The following is a 15,571-nucleotide window of genomic DNA, read 5'->3' as shown; positions in this document are numbered from 1 at the left end:
ACACAAGGCTCAGTGATGGATATGGGCTAGCTTGTCTGATATGATCCTGGTCTGATTAATGATAATAAACAACACATCGAATTGATTATAATGACATGTAATGTTTTTGGAATGCCTCTGAGACAATTCAGACTCTCTCTCACTGGGATTTTAGGTATCAAATGTAATATTCATTCATTTTCTACTGCTTATCCGAACTATTCGGGTCACGGGCAAATGTAATATGGTTTTATAAAATAAATGTATTTGCTATATCAGTGAATATCACAATAGCTTACAGTCTGGTAGTAAACTGACAAAGTTTAAAGAGAAGGTTATACACCGGTGTGTGTGAGTGAGTGAGAGAGAGAAATAAAGAAAGAGAGAGAGAGAGCGTGAGAGAAATAAAGAAAGAAATAGAGAGAGAAATAAAGAAAGAGAGAGAGAGAGAGAGAGAGAGAGAGAGAGAGAGAGATAAAGAAAGAAATAGAGAGAGAGAAAAATAGAGAAAGAGAGAGAGAGAGCGTGAGAGAAATAAAGAAAGAAATAGAGAGAGAAATAAAGAGAGAGAGAGAGAGAGAGAGAGAGAGAGAGAGAGAGAGAGAGAGAGAGAGAAATAGAGAGAGAAATAAAGAGAGAGAAAAATAGAGAAAGAAAGAGAGAGAGAGAAAGAAATAGAGAGAGAGAGAGATAAAGAAAGAAATAGAGAGAGAGAAAAATAGAGAAAGAAAGAGAGAGAGAGAGAAAGAAATAGAGAGAGAAAGAGAGAGAGAGATAAAGAAAGAGAGAGAGCGTGAGATAAATAAAGAAAGAAATATATATATATATATATAGATATATATATAGAGAGAGAGAGAGAGAGAGAGAGAGAGAGAGAGAGAGAGAGAGAGAGAGAGAGAGAGAGAGAGATAAAGAAAGAAATAGAGAGAGAGAAAAATAGAGAAAGAAAGAGAGAGAGAGAAAGAAAGAAATAGAGAGAGAAATAAAGAAAGAAATAGAGAAATAAAGAAAGAAATAGAGACAGAGAAAAATAGAGAAAGAGAGAGAGAGAGAGAGAAATAAAGAAAGAAATAGAGAAAGAAAGAGGAGGGAGAGAGAGAGAGAGAGAGAGAGAGAGAGAGAGAGAGAGAGAGAGAGAGAGAAATAAAGAAAGAAATAGAGAAAGAAAGAGGAGAGAGAGAGAGAGAGAGAGAGAGAGAGAGAGAGAGAGAGAGAGAATGAATTCACATTGTGCTGCAGGGGTACTGTGGGTTGCTAAGATACAGGCAGACGCTCGCGCAGACAAAAAAAAAACTAGCGCGGTTTTTTTCTTTCTGTTTTTTTTAAATGAAGGAGAACAGCTCCTCTATAGACGGCTGGTTCACCTCACAGCTAAAGCTACTGCTCCGAAATGTAGACAGAAAATCCGCTTGACATTCTGCACAGGTAAGAAAAGGCGGGTAAACACGGTCGGTGTAGAAAGGAGCTCCTCTTTAGTATTAGACAATATTACTCAGCACAATCTGGCTACATTAGCTAGCTTCGCTATAACGGCCTGGTGTCGTTAGCCAACTAGCGTGTTAGATACCTGTGTAGTTTAACTGTAATGTAGTTTTAGTGTCTCCGTGTTTACTACATAGATTCTCATGATAATACGTGTTCGTGTTATCAACGTTCTTCGTGCTTTAAAGGTTCATTTTTCACCCAGAACCATGAGTTAGCACGTCTGCTAACTGGCCTCACAGACATAAGGGCGCGTCCCAAACCGATACTTTATATAGTGTGCGGTTTGAGACGCAGCCTTAGTGAAATAAAATAATAGCTCAGCCAGATGATTGGTGTTCATACGTTCTATGAAGCCCAAAATGTCATCCTTTTGGACATGTATTGCACTACATAGCGTTTAGAAATTATTATTCCATATCATGTGTAGTGCACATACACGGGGATTAGTACCAGATTTGGATCAGGCCACTGCTCGCTTAGTTCTGCGCATGCGCAGTGTAACCCGGGCCCTGGGTAGAGCAGCTATTGATTTGTGGTCCATGTGCGCTCTGGTTAACTCACATGGCTGAACCGGTCTATGGCTGATAAACTGCTGACTCAAGCCGGGTGGGCAACGAGTAGAGCTGAAATCTCTTCATAAATGGTAAATATGAGCACGTATGTTAAAGTCAGCTTAGTTATTCGATCAAGTAGCATCGACAGTAATAGCTCTGTATTATACACGTGATTTGTACAAAATGTCCATCTTGGAAGCTGAAAAATGAGCCGACTTCCTCTGAACTTATTGATCAAGGCGTTTTAGTAAGTAAAGTGAAACACTTAATCGTCTTAAATGTTGCTTTGATACCAGTATCCAATTTTTACGTTTTGTACACACACACACACACACACTCTCTCTCTCTCTCTCACACACACACACACACACACACACACACACACACACACACACACACACACATACACACACTCTCTCAGACAAAAACACACACACACACACACGTAAAATAAATCCCCAGAAGTTTCCAGACAGGTGGATGAGGATGTCTGTAATAGCTGTAGTCAATTCACAAGGGTTAAGATGTCTCAGTAAACATCACACATATTAGAGTGGCTTCATTATTCTAATCATACAACTAAACATACCTTATTGTAACACACAGTAGTTTTATTCTAAGGCTGCACAATCAATGGGAACCTGGATGTGTTTGTTTATCTTTCATCTTCTTTTAACAGTGTCTACATTTGTGTTCTGTGCTGTGTACTTTTTAGTTATTGAAATTGCGTTGTTTTTTTGTTTGAGTTTATAAAAAGAAAAGTTAAGGTAATCATTTTATTTTAAAATCCATATACAAAAAGTGAATAAGTGGCTTTGTGATGAAAAGACACTATGGATCTATGATGGATCAAAATAAATAATTTTATAATGGAGCACAGACATATTGATTGCTCTTTATGGGTAGTGTTGACTAGAAACTTCAATGGGCCATTTTGCAGTAATTTGAGTTGATTTTATCCCCTAACTTTTTTTTAGACTATTTACTTTATAATGGATTTTGAATTTGGCTTCGTGCATTTAGTGTTTAGCTGTTATTCTCATAATTACTGTGAATGGTTGTGTATTTGTAAACGGGCCCTCAGTCAATGCTTGGATTCATTTAGGGTTTTGTGATGATGGAATAGAGATTATAGGAAAAAGCTTTCTTTATACTGGGTAAAAACACAGGGTATAATAGAATCATCTTATCCAGTCTGATTTGACATGATGGTAATGTTATCTGTGGTTGTGATTATTTTCTAGAATGTATTATATAAAATATTATAGATTTTTTTAGTTCTGCACATAAGCACATGCAGTCCACAAAAAATAGACTAATGCAGAAATCCCAGATATGCTCCAGTACTAAAATACTACCTTGTGTACGCTTAAATTAAAATAATAAAATTATATTTCCATAGAATCTCTTGTGTTCTAAGTGTTCGATGAAGACTATTTATCACATTGCCGTTATAAGCAAAAAATGGCTGTTAAGAGAGGTTTGTGCGAGTCAACTTTAGATAAAAAATGTGTAAATGTTTCTTTTATTTTTATACTAAAATTTAGATGAATAAATAAGACAGTGCATTTTGCTCACGTTTCAAACTGGGGTTTAAGACTTTTGTCAAAAATGATGTATAAACACAATATTCTAATTGCTTTGGGATTTATCTTCCTCTTTTCCTTAGTTTTAGGTATGGTGAGTCACCACTTACAGTTATTAAAGTCCATGCCAGGAGAGAGTACAATGGCACTTCATGGCTTCCATTGGCGCTGAGGACTTCAGAAAGGGGGCATCACAGCCAACCCTGAGTGTCCAAGCAAAATCTGCAATTGTGCATTTGTCCAGAACTCGTGCATCTTCTGCTCCTGTTGAAAGTAAATGGCATCAACCTTCATCCTTTGGTGACTCCTTACCTCGGCCTCATGTGAAAGTGCCGTATGAGCGGCCCCATAATTTCTCAGGGATATCTTCACAGCGTGCCTCTCCATCAGTGCCTGCGGGGGTTGTACGTGCCAAAAGCACAGGTGCTCGTCCTTCTAGCAGCAGCAGTAGTAGGGATACAAGACCGCATAGTGCTGTGTCAAAAAGCTCAGTAAATGTTGGTGGTTCTTCTGTTGTATGTCAAAGCACTTATCCTCTGGAGCCAGTTATCCATGCTCATCAGTCACACAGGCACCTGAGCCCTCTCAGGTTAAAGTCCAGACTTTTAGGAAAAAGAGCTTTTGTACCTCCACTCTCAATTTATCCTCCTTGTCCTTCACCACCCAAGACATCCTCTCACAAAGTATCTGTGATAGTTGAGAAAACTATGCCTGCAAATCAGTCTTACCCGTGGTCTAGAGGTAAGCTCCGAAGCAACAGCAATGGGGTTATACGGTCCTCCACTGCCAAGGTGCCTATAATTCCCCGGCTAGAGACAAAACATTTGAAAAAGTCTAGTGCTTTGGTTTCTGCTAAAGCAGACACAATAAAAAACAGCCAAACAGTAGTGCCTTTAGAGGATAAATACACAGATGTGCCTCCAAACCATATTTCAGACTTCTCTGAGTATGACAAGCTTGTGGCTGAGGATGCTAAAGAGAATGAGCATATAGTGGAATGCTGTGTGGGGCATGGAGCCAGTGAAGCACCTCAAAGAATGAGGAAGGCCAGCTCTGAGGTAGAGTTTACACCAGCTGTACGAAAGCTCACTAAAAACATATCACTTGTGAACAACAGGACACTAAATGGTCTGAGTGGATCGCTGACAGCCAACTTTGATTCTCAGAGTAACAGGAGAGAAGTAAGGACTGATGCCAATTCTGCAACACAAGCCTCTGCAGTTTGCCTTCTTAACGGGAGTGAAGAGTTTTACATGGACACACATCCTTCCGATGCCCTTTGCCTAGATGAAAATTCTCCTAGTGACGGAATGAATCAGGACAGTACATGTGCCATTTCAGAGGACATTGTGTGCATAATGGACTCTCCTCAGTCTCCCACTGTTTACTCAGTAATGAACCAGATCTCTGCCATACATCTTACAAAGGACTGCTGTCGGCACACTTCAGAAGAGGACCCAAGCCAGTGCCCTTTGACTGTTGATGATGGTCTTCCTGATGTCATGGGGTGAGTATGAGCAGATCCTCCATGTTTAGCTCATTGTGTGTGTATTTGCGTGTGCGTGCGTGCGTGTTTTTGTTTTGTTTTTTTTTTCAACTGGTAATGTCTGCTTTGCTTTAGTGTGTGTGTGTGTGTGTGTGTGTGTGTGTTGAGAACCAGAGGCTCTTTGTAGTTGTATAGCTCTTTCCTTGATAAAGGATTCCACTTCACACTGTGCCATTCACAGACATTTGACCTCAGTGTGAATAGCAAACTGTGCCTTCATTTTTTTTAGGGTGCTGTTTTTTGTGCATTGCTTGATAAAAATAAACATGAAATGACTTGTATCACATTTTACTATTTGTGATTATTCCAAATTGGCATAGTTCTTCAATTGCCCCTGAGTATTAGGACAGCTGTTGTGAGTTGTTTAGGATAAATATGCAGTCCCTTTTGGTCTGAAAACAAGATGCTGTATCTTCATCTTCACTATATGTCCAAAGGTTTGTGGACACCTGAACTCCGGTTACGTCACACCCTTATTTGGGTCTTCACCAAACTGTTCCCACAAAATTGTGTAAGACATTTATGTATACTGTAACATTACAATATCTATTCACTGGAAACAAGAGGCCCAAACCTGTTCCAGGATGACCAGTGTTCCAAAACGTCTTTCCTCATCAGTGCAGATTTTTATAACAGCAAAGAGGACTATGGAAATCTGTATTGGGACTTTCAGAAGGCGTATGTGATGGTCAGGTGTCTGCAAAATTTTGGCCATTTGAATATTGAATAATCCAAATTCTATGGCTGCCTTGAGCCCTGTCAATAATTTACTGGAAAATGTACCAAGTTTTTTCTTACTCAGTGAGTGTGTCAACCATCCTAAGATTTAATTGTAATTCTATATCAGTGTTTTGTTTTGTTTTTTTATGAAGCTATACAAATTTTTTATTTTGTATGGATAACTTTTTTTTATATATACCTTTTTTAAAACATGTTGATGATTGTTGTCTAAGCATTTTAATATTACTAAACATGAATTGACCTACTTTATTTAAAAAAAAACAAAAAACAAAAGTAACAATCGTCTTATTGTGTCTCAGTCAGGTGAATGTTGGTGTGTTGCGGGACGTTGATTCAGATGAGCTTGCAGATGAGTTGGAGAATGTCTGCAGTGACAATGATGGTAACTGTCCTTTTCTTACTCTCCATTTTCTCCTACCTCAAACCATATTGTTTAATACAGGTTCATGACCATTTACAGCATTTGGCAAGGCACTCTTATCCAGAGAGACTTTATCTCATTTATAAACTGAGCAGTTGAGGGTTAAGTGATGTGTGTATTCTTATAAGAAGTCCAAATTTTAACCACTGACTAGCACTGCTCACACTTATTTGTATTTATTTACCCTTCCATTAATTGTTGTGATTGTTTGGCTTTGTTCACCAATGACTCTGTTTTTTTCTATGTACCCTTCAGGTTAAAATGTAAACATCATATTTCATGTTTGTATTAATGTTTTTTCTGCAGATGGATCAGAATCCGATGCCTCTTTAGCACCCTCTATGGCATCATCATCAAAGTAATTTTTTTGTTTACTATATAAAATTTTATTGGTAGACGTTTTTGCATTGCATTAACCAATGGCAGAAAAAGCTGCGAATACATACTAGCTCATATTCTAATCACTGCATGGTTCTCTCACCTGACCTTCTCATGGTTATGGCAAACACAGAGAAGTCTCTCTATTTTGTTAGTAGTTTTCTGGTGGGTACTGTGGAGAATAAGCTGAAAAGCACATGGGTCAGTAGAAAAATCACCCAATTGTCAAGGCTGCTCTCAGTAGGTTCCACCCCAGCTAATGCTTTTAATTTTTTATAGGTAGACTTGTTTTTATTTTACTGAACATAAATGCTTATGTTGTGGAGGACCTGAAACCTGAAGCTATTCTGTTTGTGCTAATCATCATTGTAGAACCTGAACTTAAGGTTCCTTGTAAATAAATGGCTAGGTGGTTTTAGATTAGGCTTATGAGAAATTATTAAAATTTTTAGGCTGGAATTTTTCAAGCTTGCGGATGGATGACAATGTATCTATAAAAAAAAAAAGGCAAAAAATCATCTATTCTTTTAGTGCTAGATAGTGGATTGTTGTTTGAAAGCTGGTTGCAAAATATTCACATTTTATGTCTGAATTGGGGTTTATTTTTGTCATTAGATTTTTTTGACTATGCTAAAATGCATGTTGTGTTTCTAATTTGATATTATATAACATTGTGTCTTAACCATTTGCCCTTGTACTTAATCAGGTTTGATGTTCCACTCTGTTTCTTTATATGTATTGAATTCTGTCTGTATTGTAGTATTGATGAGCCTATGAGGTGTGAGTTGGAGGATGCTCAGGAGGTGAAGCCAGCACTGGTTCCAAGCCTGTTCCCCTTTATGCCCCCTACATTATACTTTAGTAGAGCCAATGAAACAGGTCAGTACACACATTACTTGAACATTAATTTTAATTTTTCAGTTTTATGGTATTGTCATAGATTAGAAATATCTTGTTTATTTTAACAACTGTCATGGCTATATTTAAGGGTTAAAAACAGTGTATTGCTGTACAAAATAAAACAATGATAAAAACAATTAAACTTGTTTGAAATTTAAGTAAAAAATGCTCTGTATTTCAAAATATTTGGTAAATTCTTCTGTACTTTGTGTGTTGGTGTTTACAGTGGAACTGCTTCCTCTTGAGCAGAGGAGTCTTCTGAAATGGAAAATAAGTAGTGTCACTCCTAACATTGTCAGGCAGACAGTCACTAGATCACATTTCAAAGTCACCAAGAGTAAGTCGTTTTATTTTCATGTATTGATAGTTTTCTAAAAATCATAAAATGTGTTGTTATCATTATACTCATGTTAAATTACTAATTACCTTCCAGTCACTTAAAAATTCACTGTCTTTGTCAGCACAGAAGTTTTACAAAAAGGCTTTTTATTTCAGAGAGTCATGACTGGCTCGGCTGCTGGGGTCATCATATGAAGTCAGCTATGTTCAATGCCATACGAGAGTACCAGAAGGTCAGAGGTCAACATTGGCATCACTGACATCAGTGACAAACCATGTTAATGATTTGTATAAGCTGTATTTATGGATGCACAGTAAAGATCTAACAATCAGTTAAAAGGATTTACCATATTGCAGTACACACAAAAATGGGACAACGGCAGAAAAATGTTTAAGAAATGATGTCAGCTTTAATTCAGGAATAAAATATATTGGAGTCATATAGGAAGTTTCATTTAAATACCATTTAAAACATTTAAATACCTAGTTAATGAAGTGGACTTTTATTATTTCAGTCCAAATTAAATGCTGAGGTTTTGTACATAGTTAAATCAACAAAAATATCACATTGTATTTGCATACAGATTACTGTTCATTATTAACTCGTGTTATTGATTTTTCACAATTTTATTTTTTTCTGTTTTGCAGCTGAATCATTTTCCGGGTTCCTTTCAGATTGGACGGAAAGACCGTCTGTGGCGGAACCTGTCCAAGATGCAGACACGGTTTGGCAAGCGTGAGTTTGGCTTTTTCCCACGTTCATTTGTGCTCCCGCAGGACATGAAACTGCTGAAGAAGGCATGGGAGGATGGAGGGTGTCGGCAAAAATGGATCATCAAACCGGTACTGCTTGGATTCCTGGTCATTATTAAACTGTTTTAAAATAAAATATCCAGTGGTGCATTACGTTTACTGTTTTTACAGCCTGCTTCAGCCCGGGGAATTGGTATTCAGGTTATTCACAAGTGGAGTCAAATACCACGCAAGAGACCTCTCCTTGTACAGAGGTGAGTTTTTAAACCTCATATAGCTTTCCGACAGCATGATTTTTTTTTGGTTTGGAATTAATCTAAAAACGAGAAGACACATTTCAGGTTTTTTATCTTGTCTTGATATTTGATTTGTACTCTACTGAATCACCTCTCTGATTCACATAGATACCTTCACAAGCCCTACCTCATTAGTGGGAATAAATTTGATCTGCGTATCTATGTATACGTGACCTCTTATGACCCACTCCGTGTTTACATCTTTAATGATGGACTTGTCCGCTTCGCAAGCTGCAAGTAAGCCAATTAAAGATTATGTGCAGAAATGTGTTTTACAAAATAATAAGTAGCCTCTTTTGTAATGTGCACACTTTTTTTTTCCTAATAAATATTTATTTTTTAATGTTTTTGCTACAGATATTCCTCTTCAATGAAAAGCCTTGACAACAAATTCATGCACTTGACAAACTACAGTGTGAACAAGAAGAACTCTGAGTATCAGGCCAACAGTGATGACAAGGCCTGCCAGGGCCATAAATGGTAAATCAAAATTATAATTTTTTTTTAGTCACATTGTTTTTATCATCAGATTTCAGGCTTTCTGTGCAAACACCAGTTTATCTCTATCCATAGCTTGACATTAGCTACAGTGGTGGTCACAAAAAAAGTTTAAACTTTGTTGCCTGCAGGGCACTGAAGGCACTATGGCAATATCTGGACTCGAAAGGAATCATCACCTCTCTTATCTGGGAGAAGATTAAGGATATGGTCATTAAAACCATCATTGCGTAAGTTTGTTTAGTATCACATAAGTTCTTAGATAAGATCTTTGAACCTATAACATTCAACCTATAAGCCAGTGTCATTACCAGCCTCAGTTGTTATGTTTGCCAGAGGACCATGTGGCCATGACACCTGTTGTAATGGGGGATACAATTTTTCAGCTAGTATTTTTCTATTCCTACTTTCATGCAAAGTATAAGATTGATTTGAAGAAAAAGCAGCCTTCGTCACATATACAGTTATGTGAAAAAATTAGAACACCCCATTAAATATTCAGTTCTTTATTATGAAATGTCAGCATGTCAATTTCTGATCTTGTTTTAATTTGTACCTGTAAATAAAAGTAATGTAATTGCATGTAAACAATAAAAAATCACTTTAATTTATTAAAACAATAGAAATAAAGAAACATGTGTGTTGATCTGAGGAAGAAGTTACTACACTCCTTGCCCTAATAGCTAGTGTTTCCCCCTTTGGCTGAAATGACCTCAGTGAGACGTTTCTTGTAGCCATCTACCAGTTTCTGACATCGACTTAAAGAAAGTTTCCCCACTCCTTAAATCACCACACTGGATCTCAATAGGATTTAGATCTGGGCTTTGACTTGACCAGTCCAGAATTCTCAATCCTTGGTGGATTTACTGGAATGTTTTTGTCATGTTTTAAGGTCCAGTTCCTTTTCATCTTCAATGTTTTGCTCGATCTCACATGTCTCGAATGTTCCTCAAGCACCTTCTGATACAATGTAGATTTCATAGTGGATTCTATGATGGTGAGCTGACCAGGTCCTGCTGCAGCAAAGCGTCTCCAAACCATAACACTTCCACCTCCATGTTTCACAGTTGGTATGAGGTTCTTTTGCTGAATTGCTGTATTTGGTTTACACCAAACATGTCCTGTTATGATGTCCAAATATTAAAATTTTTGACTCATCTGTCCAAAGTACATTATTCCAGAAGCCTTGGCCTTTGTCTCTGTGTTCTTTGGCAAACTTGCCTTGTCTTTTTTTTTTTTTTTAGACAGCAAAGTTTCCTCCTTGCACACCTCCCAGTTGTTCAGTCTCTTTCTGAATGTAGACTGTAGCAAGAGCTTGCTGTAGGTCCCGTGATAGTGTTTTTCGAGACTTCTTCAAGCATCCTGCAGTCGGCTCTTGGGGAGAATTTGCTTGAACGGCCTGATCTGGCCATGCTGCCAGTTGTTTTAAATATTCTCCAGTTTTTCAAATGTTCTCCAGTGACAGTGGAATGGCTGATTACAAATTATTTTTAGATCTATTTATATCCCTTACCAGACTCATAAGCATCAACAATCTTTCTGAAGGCCTCAGAGAGATTTTTGGATCTCACCATGATGATACCTCTCACTTCAACAATGAATAGCAATCCAAACTAAATGTCTGAGGTTTAAATATGACAAGCCTCCATCAAAATGCTCTGTAACAATGTCCTAATAATTCGTACCTGATGTGATTTACCTGTAGGTAATTTGATCTATTTTAAGTACAAATGTGGGGGTGTCCTTACTACTTCCTCAAGAAATTAGACTTTTCTTTTGGTTTTATTTGTTTATTTATATTACTAGAATCTTTCAATATTGTTAAAACAAAACACAGGCTTTCACGGGGTGTTAGTGCACATTTGTTTCTTCATATATCTGACCCTTTTAAGTTTTAATGATTCTCATGATGACACTACTGTACAGTGTTTTTTTTTTTTTGTTTGTTTGTTTTTTTTGTTTTTTTGTTTTTTGTTTGTTTTTTTTAAATAACGCATAGTTTTTTCTTCATATTCTTTAGGTCCGATCCATATGTAAACAAATTGGTAAAGAAAAATGTGCGATCCCCATACAGCTGTCACGAGCTGTTTGGGTTTGATATCATGCTGGATGAAAACCTGAAGCCATGGGTTCTCGAAGTCAACATCTCTCCCAGGTACTGATCAGCTAAACACCCTGATACATTTCTGCTACATTGCTTTTAGTCTGAATCGTCATGTATGTGTATGCCTTGTGTTTTAGATACACTATTTTGTTTTAACTAAATGTTTATGCTACATGGTTTGTAAAGGATATATGCAATGAGAAATTGTTCAGTAGATTATATCCATCTGTATTCCTGTACAGCTTACACTCCAACAGCCCGCTGGATGTTAGTATTAAGGGCCAAATGATCCGTGATGTGCTGAATTTAGCTGGTTTTGTGTTGCCTAAGAAAGAAGACATTATCAGCTCCAGCAGCAGTGGCAGCAGCTCCTCCAGCAGGTCAGAATCCACAAAGATTAATATATGCGATTGCATGTATTGTTTTTTCAAACGTTAATTTTTGTTTAATCTTCATAATGTTCAGCTTTTATTTCATTACATGAGTGGCAGATATTTTGTGTTTACAGAAATGTAGAGATCAGAAATAATCACACATTTTAATAACAAATAATGATGTATAATGTATAATAATTACCACTGCTGCCGGCATCACCGTGAGGCACTGCTACAACAGAAAAACAGATGAATTGGTTAGTATTTGTGTACTGTTCAGGAGTAACGGTGAAGTGTGCTTGCCACTGTTTTCAGTTTGAATGAAGGAGCACAAGAGCGACCAAGATCAGACCTCTACCCTGATGAGAAACTGAAAAGAGCTTTCTATCTCACCCAGAAGTTTGAAGACCAGGTATGCACACACTTAAATTTTATAGATTCTTATCGGATTTTTATTCATCATTGTATCATGTGTAGCCGCTTCCCAATGTCTGATAAGATGTTTGTGTTATGAAATATTCTGTTGTGCTGTTTGCAGGATTTCTGTTCAACAATTTTGGAAGTATTAACCCCTGATGATGTGCGTGTTCTGGCTGAGAGTGAGGATGAGATGAGTCGTCTGGGAGACTTTGAACGCGTCTTTCCTTCCCCTGCCTCCTTCCGTTACCTCCGTTTCTTTGAGCATCCTCGCTACCTCAATATCCTCCTTAACCATTGGGAACAGAAATACTATCTAAACCGAAGAGAAGGTGTGTGTTTGGGGGGGGTGTTGACTCCTGCTGTGTGGTTTTGGTTATTGTCGGCTATCAGTGATGTATGCTGCTCTATGTCTAGGTATTGAACTGCTGAGAAATCTCTGTCAGAAAAGAGTACACTTGGGGAACCTTGCTGACTCGACACATAATGTAGGTATTCAGTACAATATAACTTAATTATAATTCACAATGAATTTGACAGTCCACTGTTTCAGTCCAAATGGTTTGTGACTCCTAAGCATCATAGGAGAGGGAAAAGTAACAATTATTGTTATGGTGAAAAGTAACATTCGTGGAGTATTTAATGGTGGAGTATTTGCTTTTTCTTTTTGATACCCAGTGGTCATCAAAATCCAACCCTGGACACCAATCAGACCTCCAGTGCACCAAGACAGTGCTTACAAAATCAAGGTAATAAGACATTAAATATTTCTTAGGTAGGGGCACGGTGGCTTAGTGGTTAGCACGTTCGCCTCACACCTCCAGGGTTGGGGTTCGATTCCCGCCTCCGCCTTGTGTGTGTGGAGTTTGCATGTTCTCCCCGTGCCTCGGGGGTTTCCTCCGGGTACTCCGGTTTCCTCCCCCGGTCCAAAGACATGCATGGTAGGTTGATTGGCATCTCTGGAAAAATCGTCCCTAGTGTGTGATTGAGTGTGTGTGTGCCCTGCGATGGGTTAGCACTCCGTCCAGGGTGTATCCTGCCTTGATGCCCAATGACGCCTGAGATAGGCACAGGCTCCCCGTGACCCGAGGTAGTTCGGATAAGCGGTAGAGAATGAATGAATGAATGAATGAATATTTCTTAGGTTTATCCTTTTCAATTGTTTTTCATGATGTATTTGTGTTTTCTAAATCCTCTGTATGTCTGTCAGTGCAACGGTGAGTCAGTGTGTAAGCTCCCAGCTGGATGAAGATGACGATGATGAGTGGTCTGATCATGATGTTCAGTCAGTGACCTCCAGTATTCCAGACATTAGTCTGAAGGGATAATCGAGCCCAAACTGAAATGTGTCCAACGCCAGTCTGCCTCACTGTACCTGTGAGACAAGTCATGTAATCTAAGACAAGTGAGGGCTTCACCCAGGGCTTCCAAACAATGCACAGAAGCATGAATACTTGCACATTTGCAGAGCCTGGTAGAGGGTGTTGGGGTTTGTGAATTATCAGAAGGTCCTACAAACAATTTTTATTTTTACATATTTCTCTCCCTTCAGATTTGTTAATTAGGTTTTTGCCCCCTCATGAAGTCGGGTTCATAGTTGGCTGACTACACTGCTGACTGTTTTAATCACATATCTATTTCACCATTTCTAAGACTAAAGGTACGCTTTTGAAGAACTGACTAGTAGACATGTTTGAAGCACAAAGATCGATATGTGTATGCGTCGTTTATATATGCAAGCTTTTCTTCTGGTGAAAGGAGCTGTTCTGGAGTCAGGCCTATGTGCATGAGCCAATCAGGTTCCTTTCTTGGTTTGTTTACATTTTGGAAAGGACCACCAGGGTCAATACTACTTAGAACTGACAAGCAAATTTTGGAAAAGAGAGTTCTTGTTAATTGTATTAACAGTAATAATAATACTTAATTAATTTATAAATTAATTTCTTTCATTTTATCTTTGGTAAATAAATATCTGGTGTAGGATTTTCACATTAAAAGTATTTGAAATAAATCGCTTGGCAAATTATTTGTAACCTACGTGATGCTTGGTTTACAGATGCCACAACCATCCTAATGTTTGTAGTTACTTTGTGTATGTAGCAACAGCTAGAACCAGTTCCTATTATACTCATTGCTTGTGTTTTGGCTTGACGCCCATTATACGAGCGAGTCTCCTGGAAACGGTTAGACTTCATGGGTTAATGCACATTTCATTTAGGCTATACAGTATCTGTCAGCTTGTATGTGTGTTCAGTTTGCTACTCTAACAAATTTCTGACTGAAAAGATTCTTAGAGTTAAAGGCTAGCATTGGGCCATACTAGAAGACAGACAGTGAGTTGAGCAGCAGATGCATGAAGCCCATCAAGGCACATGGGAGATAAAAATAGCCACTTCCATAATGGATAATGGTTATAGTTACAAATGCTATTAACTGAGGCACAAATCTTGACAGAGCAATGCTGAATTTTAGACACTGGTACAGCTTCCCATGATCCCTTTCAACTTCATCTTTTTTCAGTTATTGACTCATTTCTTAGTTACCTAAAGCTTTACTGGGGCTAGCTATAGATAGATAGAGAGATTAGATAGAGAGATTAGATAGAGAGATTAGATAGAGAGATTAGATAGAGAGAGAGAGAATAGGGACTGAAGGTATCACAAGCCACTGTTCAAAAGAAATATAGAGGTCACTCTTTAGCACAAAGGATCAGAAGGCCAAATTGGAAGAAATGCATGAGACACGAAAGTACTGGAATCAAGTTTAACCACCACCAGGAGAATGGAAAGATCTGCTCATGGTCCAAGACATCATGACTTGGGTTTGCGTGGCTGCTTCTTAAATGGGTTCACTGATGTTTACTGTTGTATACTGCTGAATAAATATTCAGAAATCTACAGAAACATTCTGTATGCCAATTTGGAGAAAAATTATCATGCAGCAAGACAACAAGGGACTTCATCAAGGGCAAAAGGTGGAAGGTTTCGGATTGGCCAAGACTTAATCTTATTGAACACCATTTCACCTCCTGACGAGGAGAGTGAAGGGAGAAATGTCAAAAAATAAACAACTGAAAGAAGCTGTGCAACAAAGAAGAATAACATGTAGGCTCTGTTTGTGGGCCGATGGCTTGATGCAATTATAACAAGATATAACTAATATTGTGGGGTTTTTTGGCTCTCTGTTCCTGTGTGCGCTCA

General features: G+C 38.0%; 1 protein-coding gene across 2 annotated transcripts; it reads left to right on the top strand.

Moving 5' to 3' along the window:
• Nucleotides 1–1,288: 1,288 nt before the first annotated feature.
• Nucleotides 1,289–14,397, top strand: ttll4 (tubulin tyrosine ligase-like family, member 4). 2 transcript variants are annotated; one of them, XM_060876737.1, is made up of 19 exons: nucleotides 1,289–1,404; nucleotides 3,688–5,111; nucleotides 6,191–6,273; nucleotides 6,619–6,670; nucleotides 7,451–7,569; nucleotides 7,817–7,927; nucleotides 8,086–8,162; nucleotides 8,578–8,772; nucleotides 8,854–8,936; nucleotides 9,087–9,215; nucleotides 9,336–9,458; nucleotides 9,608–9,706; nucleotides 11,497–11,631; nucleotides 11,823–11,960; nucleotides 12,270–12,366; nucleotides 12,493–12,703; nucleotides 12,789–12,859; nucleotides 13,050–13,120; nucleotides 13,582–14,397. In XM_060876737.1, exons 2-19 carry the CDS (start codon nucleotides 3,757–3,759, stop codon nucleotides 13,697–13,699), a joined length of 3,267 nt encoding a protein of 1,088 aa, XP_060732720.1. In that variant the 5' UTR covers nucleotides 1,289–1,404; nucleotides 3,688–3,756; the 3' UTR covers nucleotides 13,700–14,397. The 2 variants fall into 2 exon arrangements, with proteins under 2 accessions (XP_060732720.1, XP_060732719.1); XM_060876736.1 differs by lacking the exon at nucleotides 1,289–1,404 and adding an exon at nucleotides 1,920–2,107.
• Nucleotides 14,398–15,571: the final 1,174 nt, after the last annotated feature.

The sequence above is a fragment of the Tachysurus vachellii genome, chromosome 8 (assembly GCF_030014155.1).
Source record: "Tachysurus vachellii isolate PV-2020 chromosome 8, HZAU_Pvac_v1, whole genome shotgun sequence".
Lineage (NCBI taxonomy): Eukaryota > Metazoa > Chordata > Actinopteri > Siluriformes > Bagridae > Tachysurus > Tachysurus vachellii.
The sequence above is the reverse complement of the archived record's forward strand: the minus strand, read 5'-3'. Positions and strand labels throughout refer to the sequence as shown.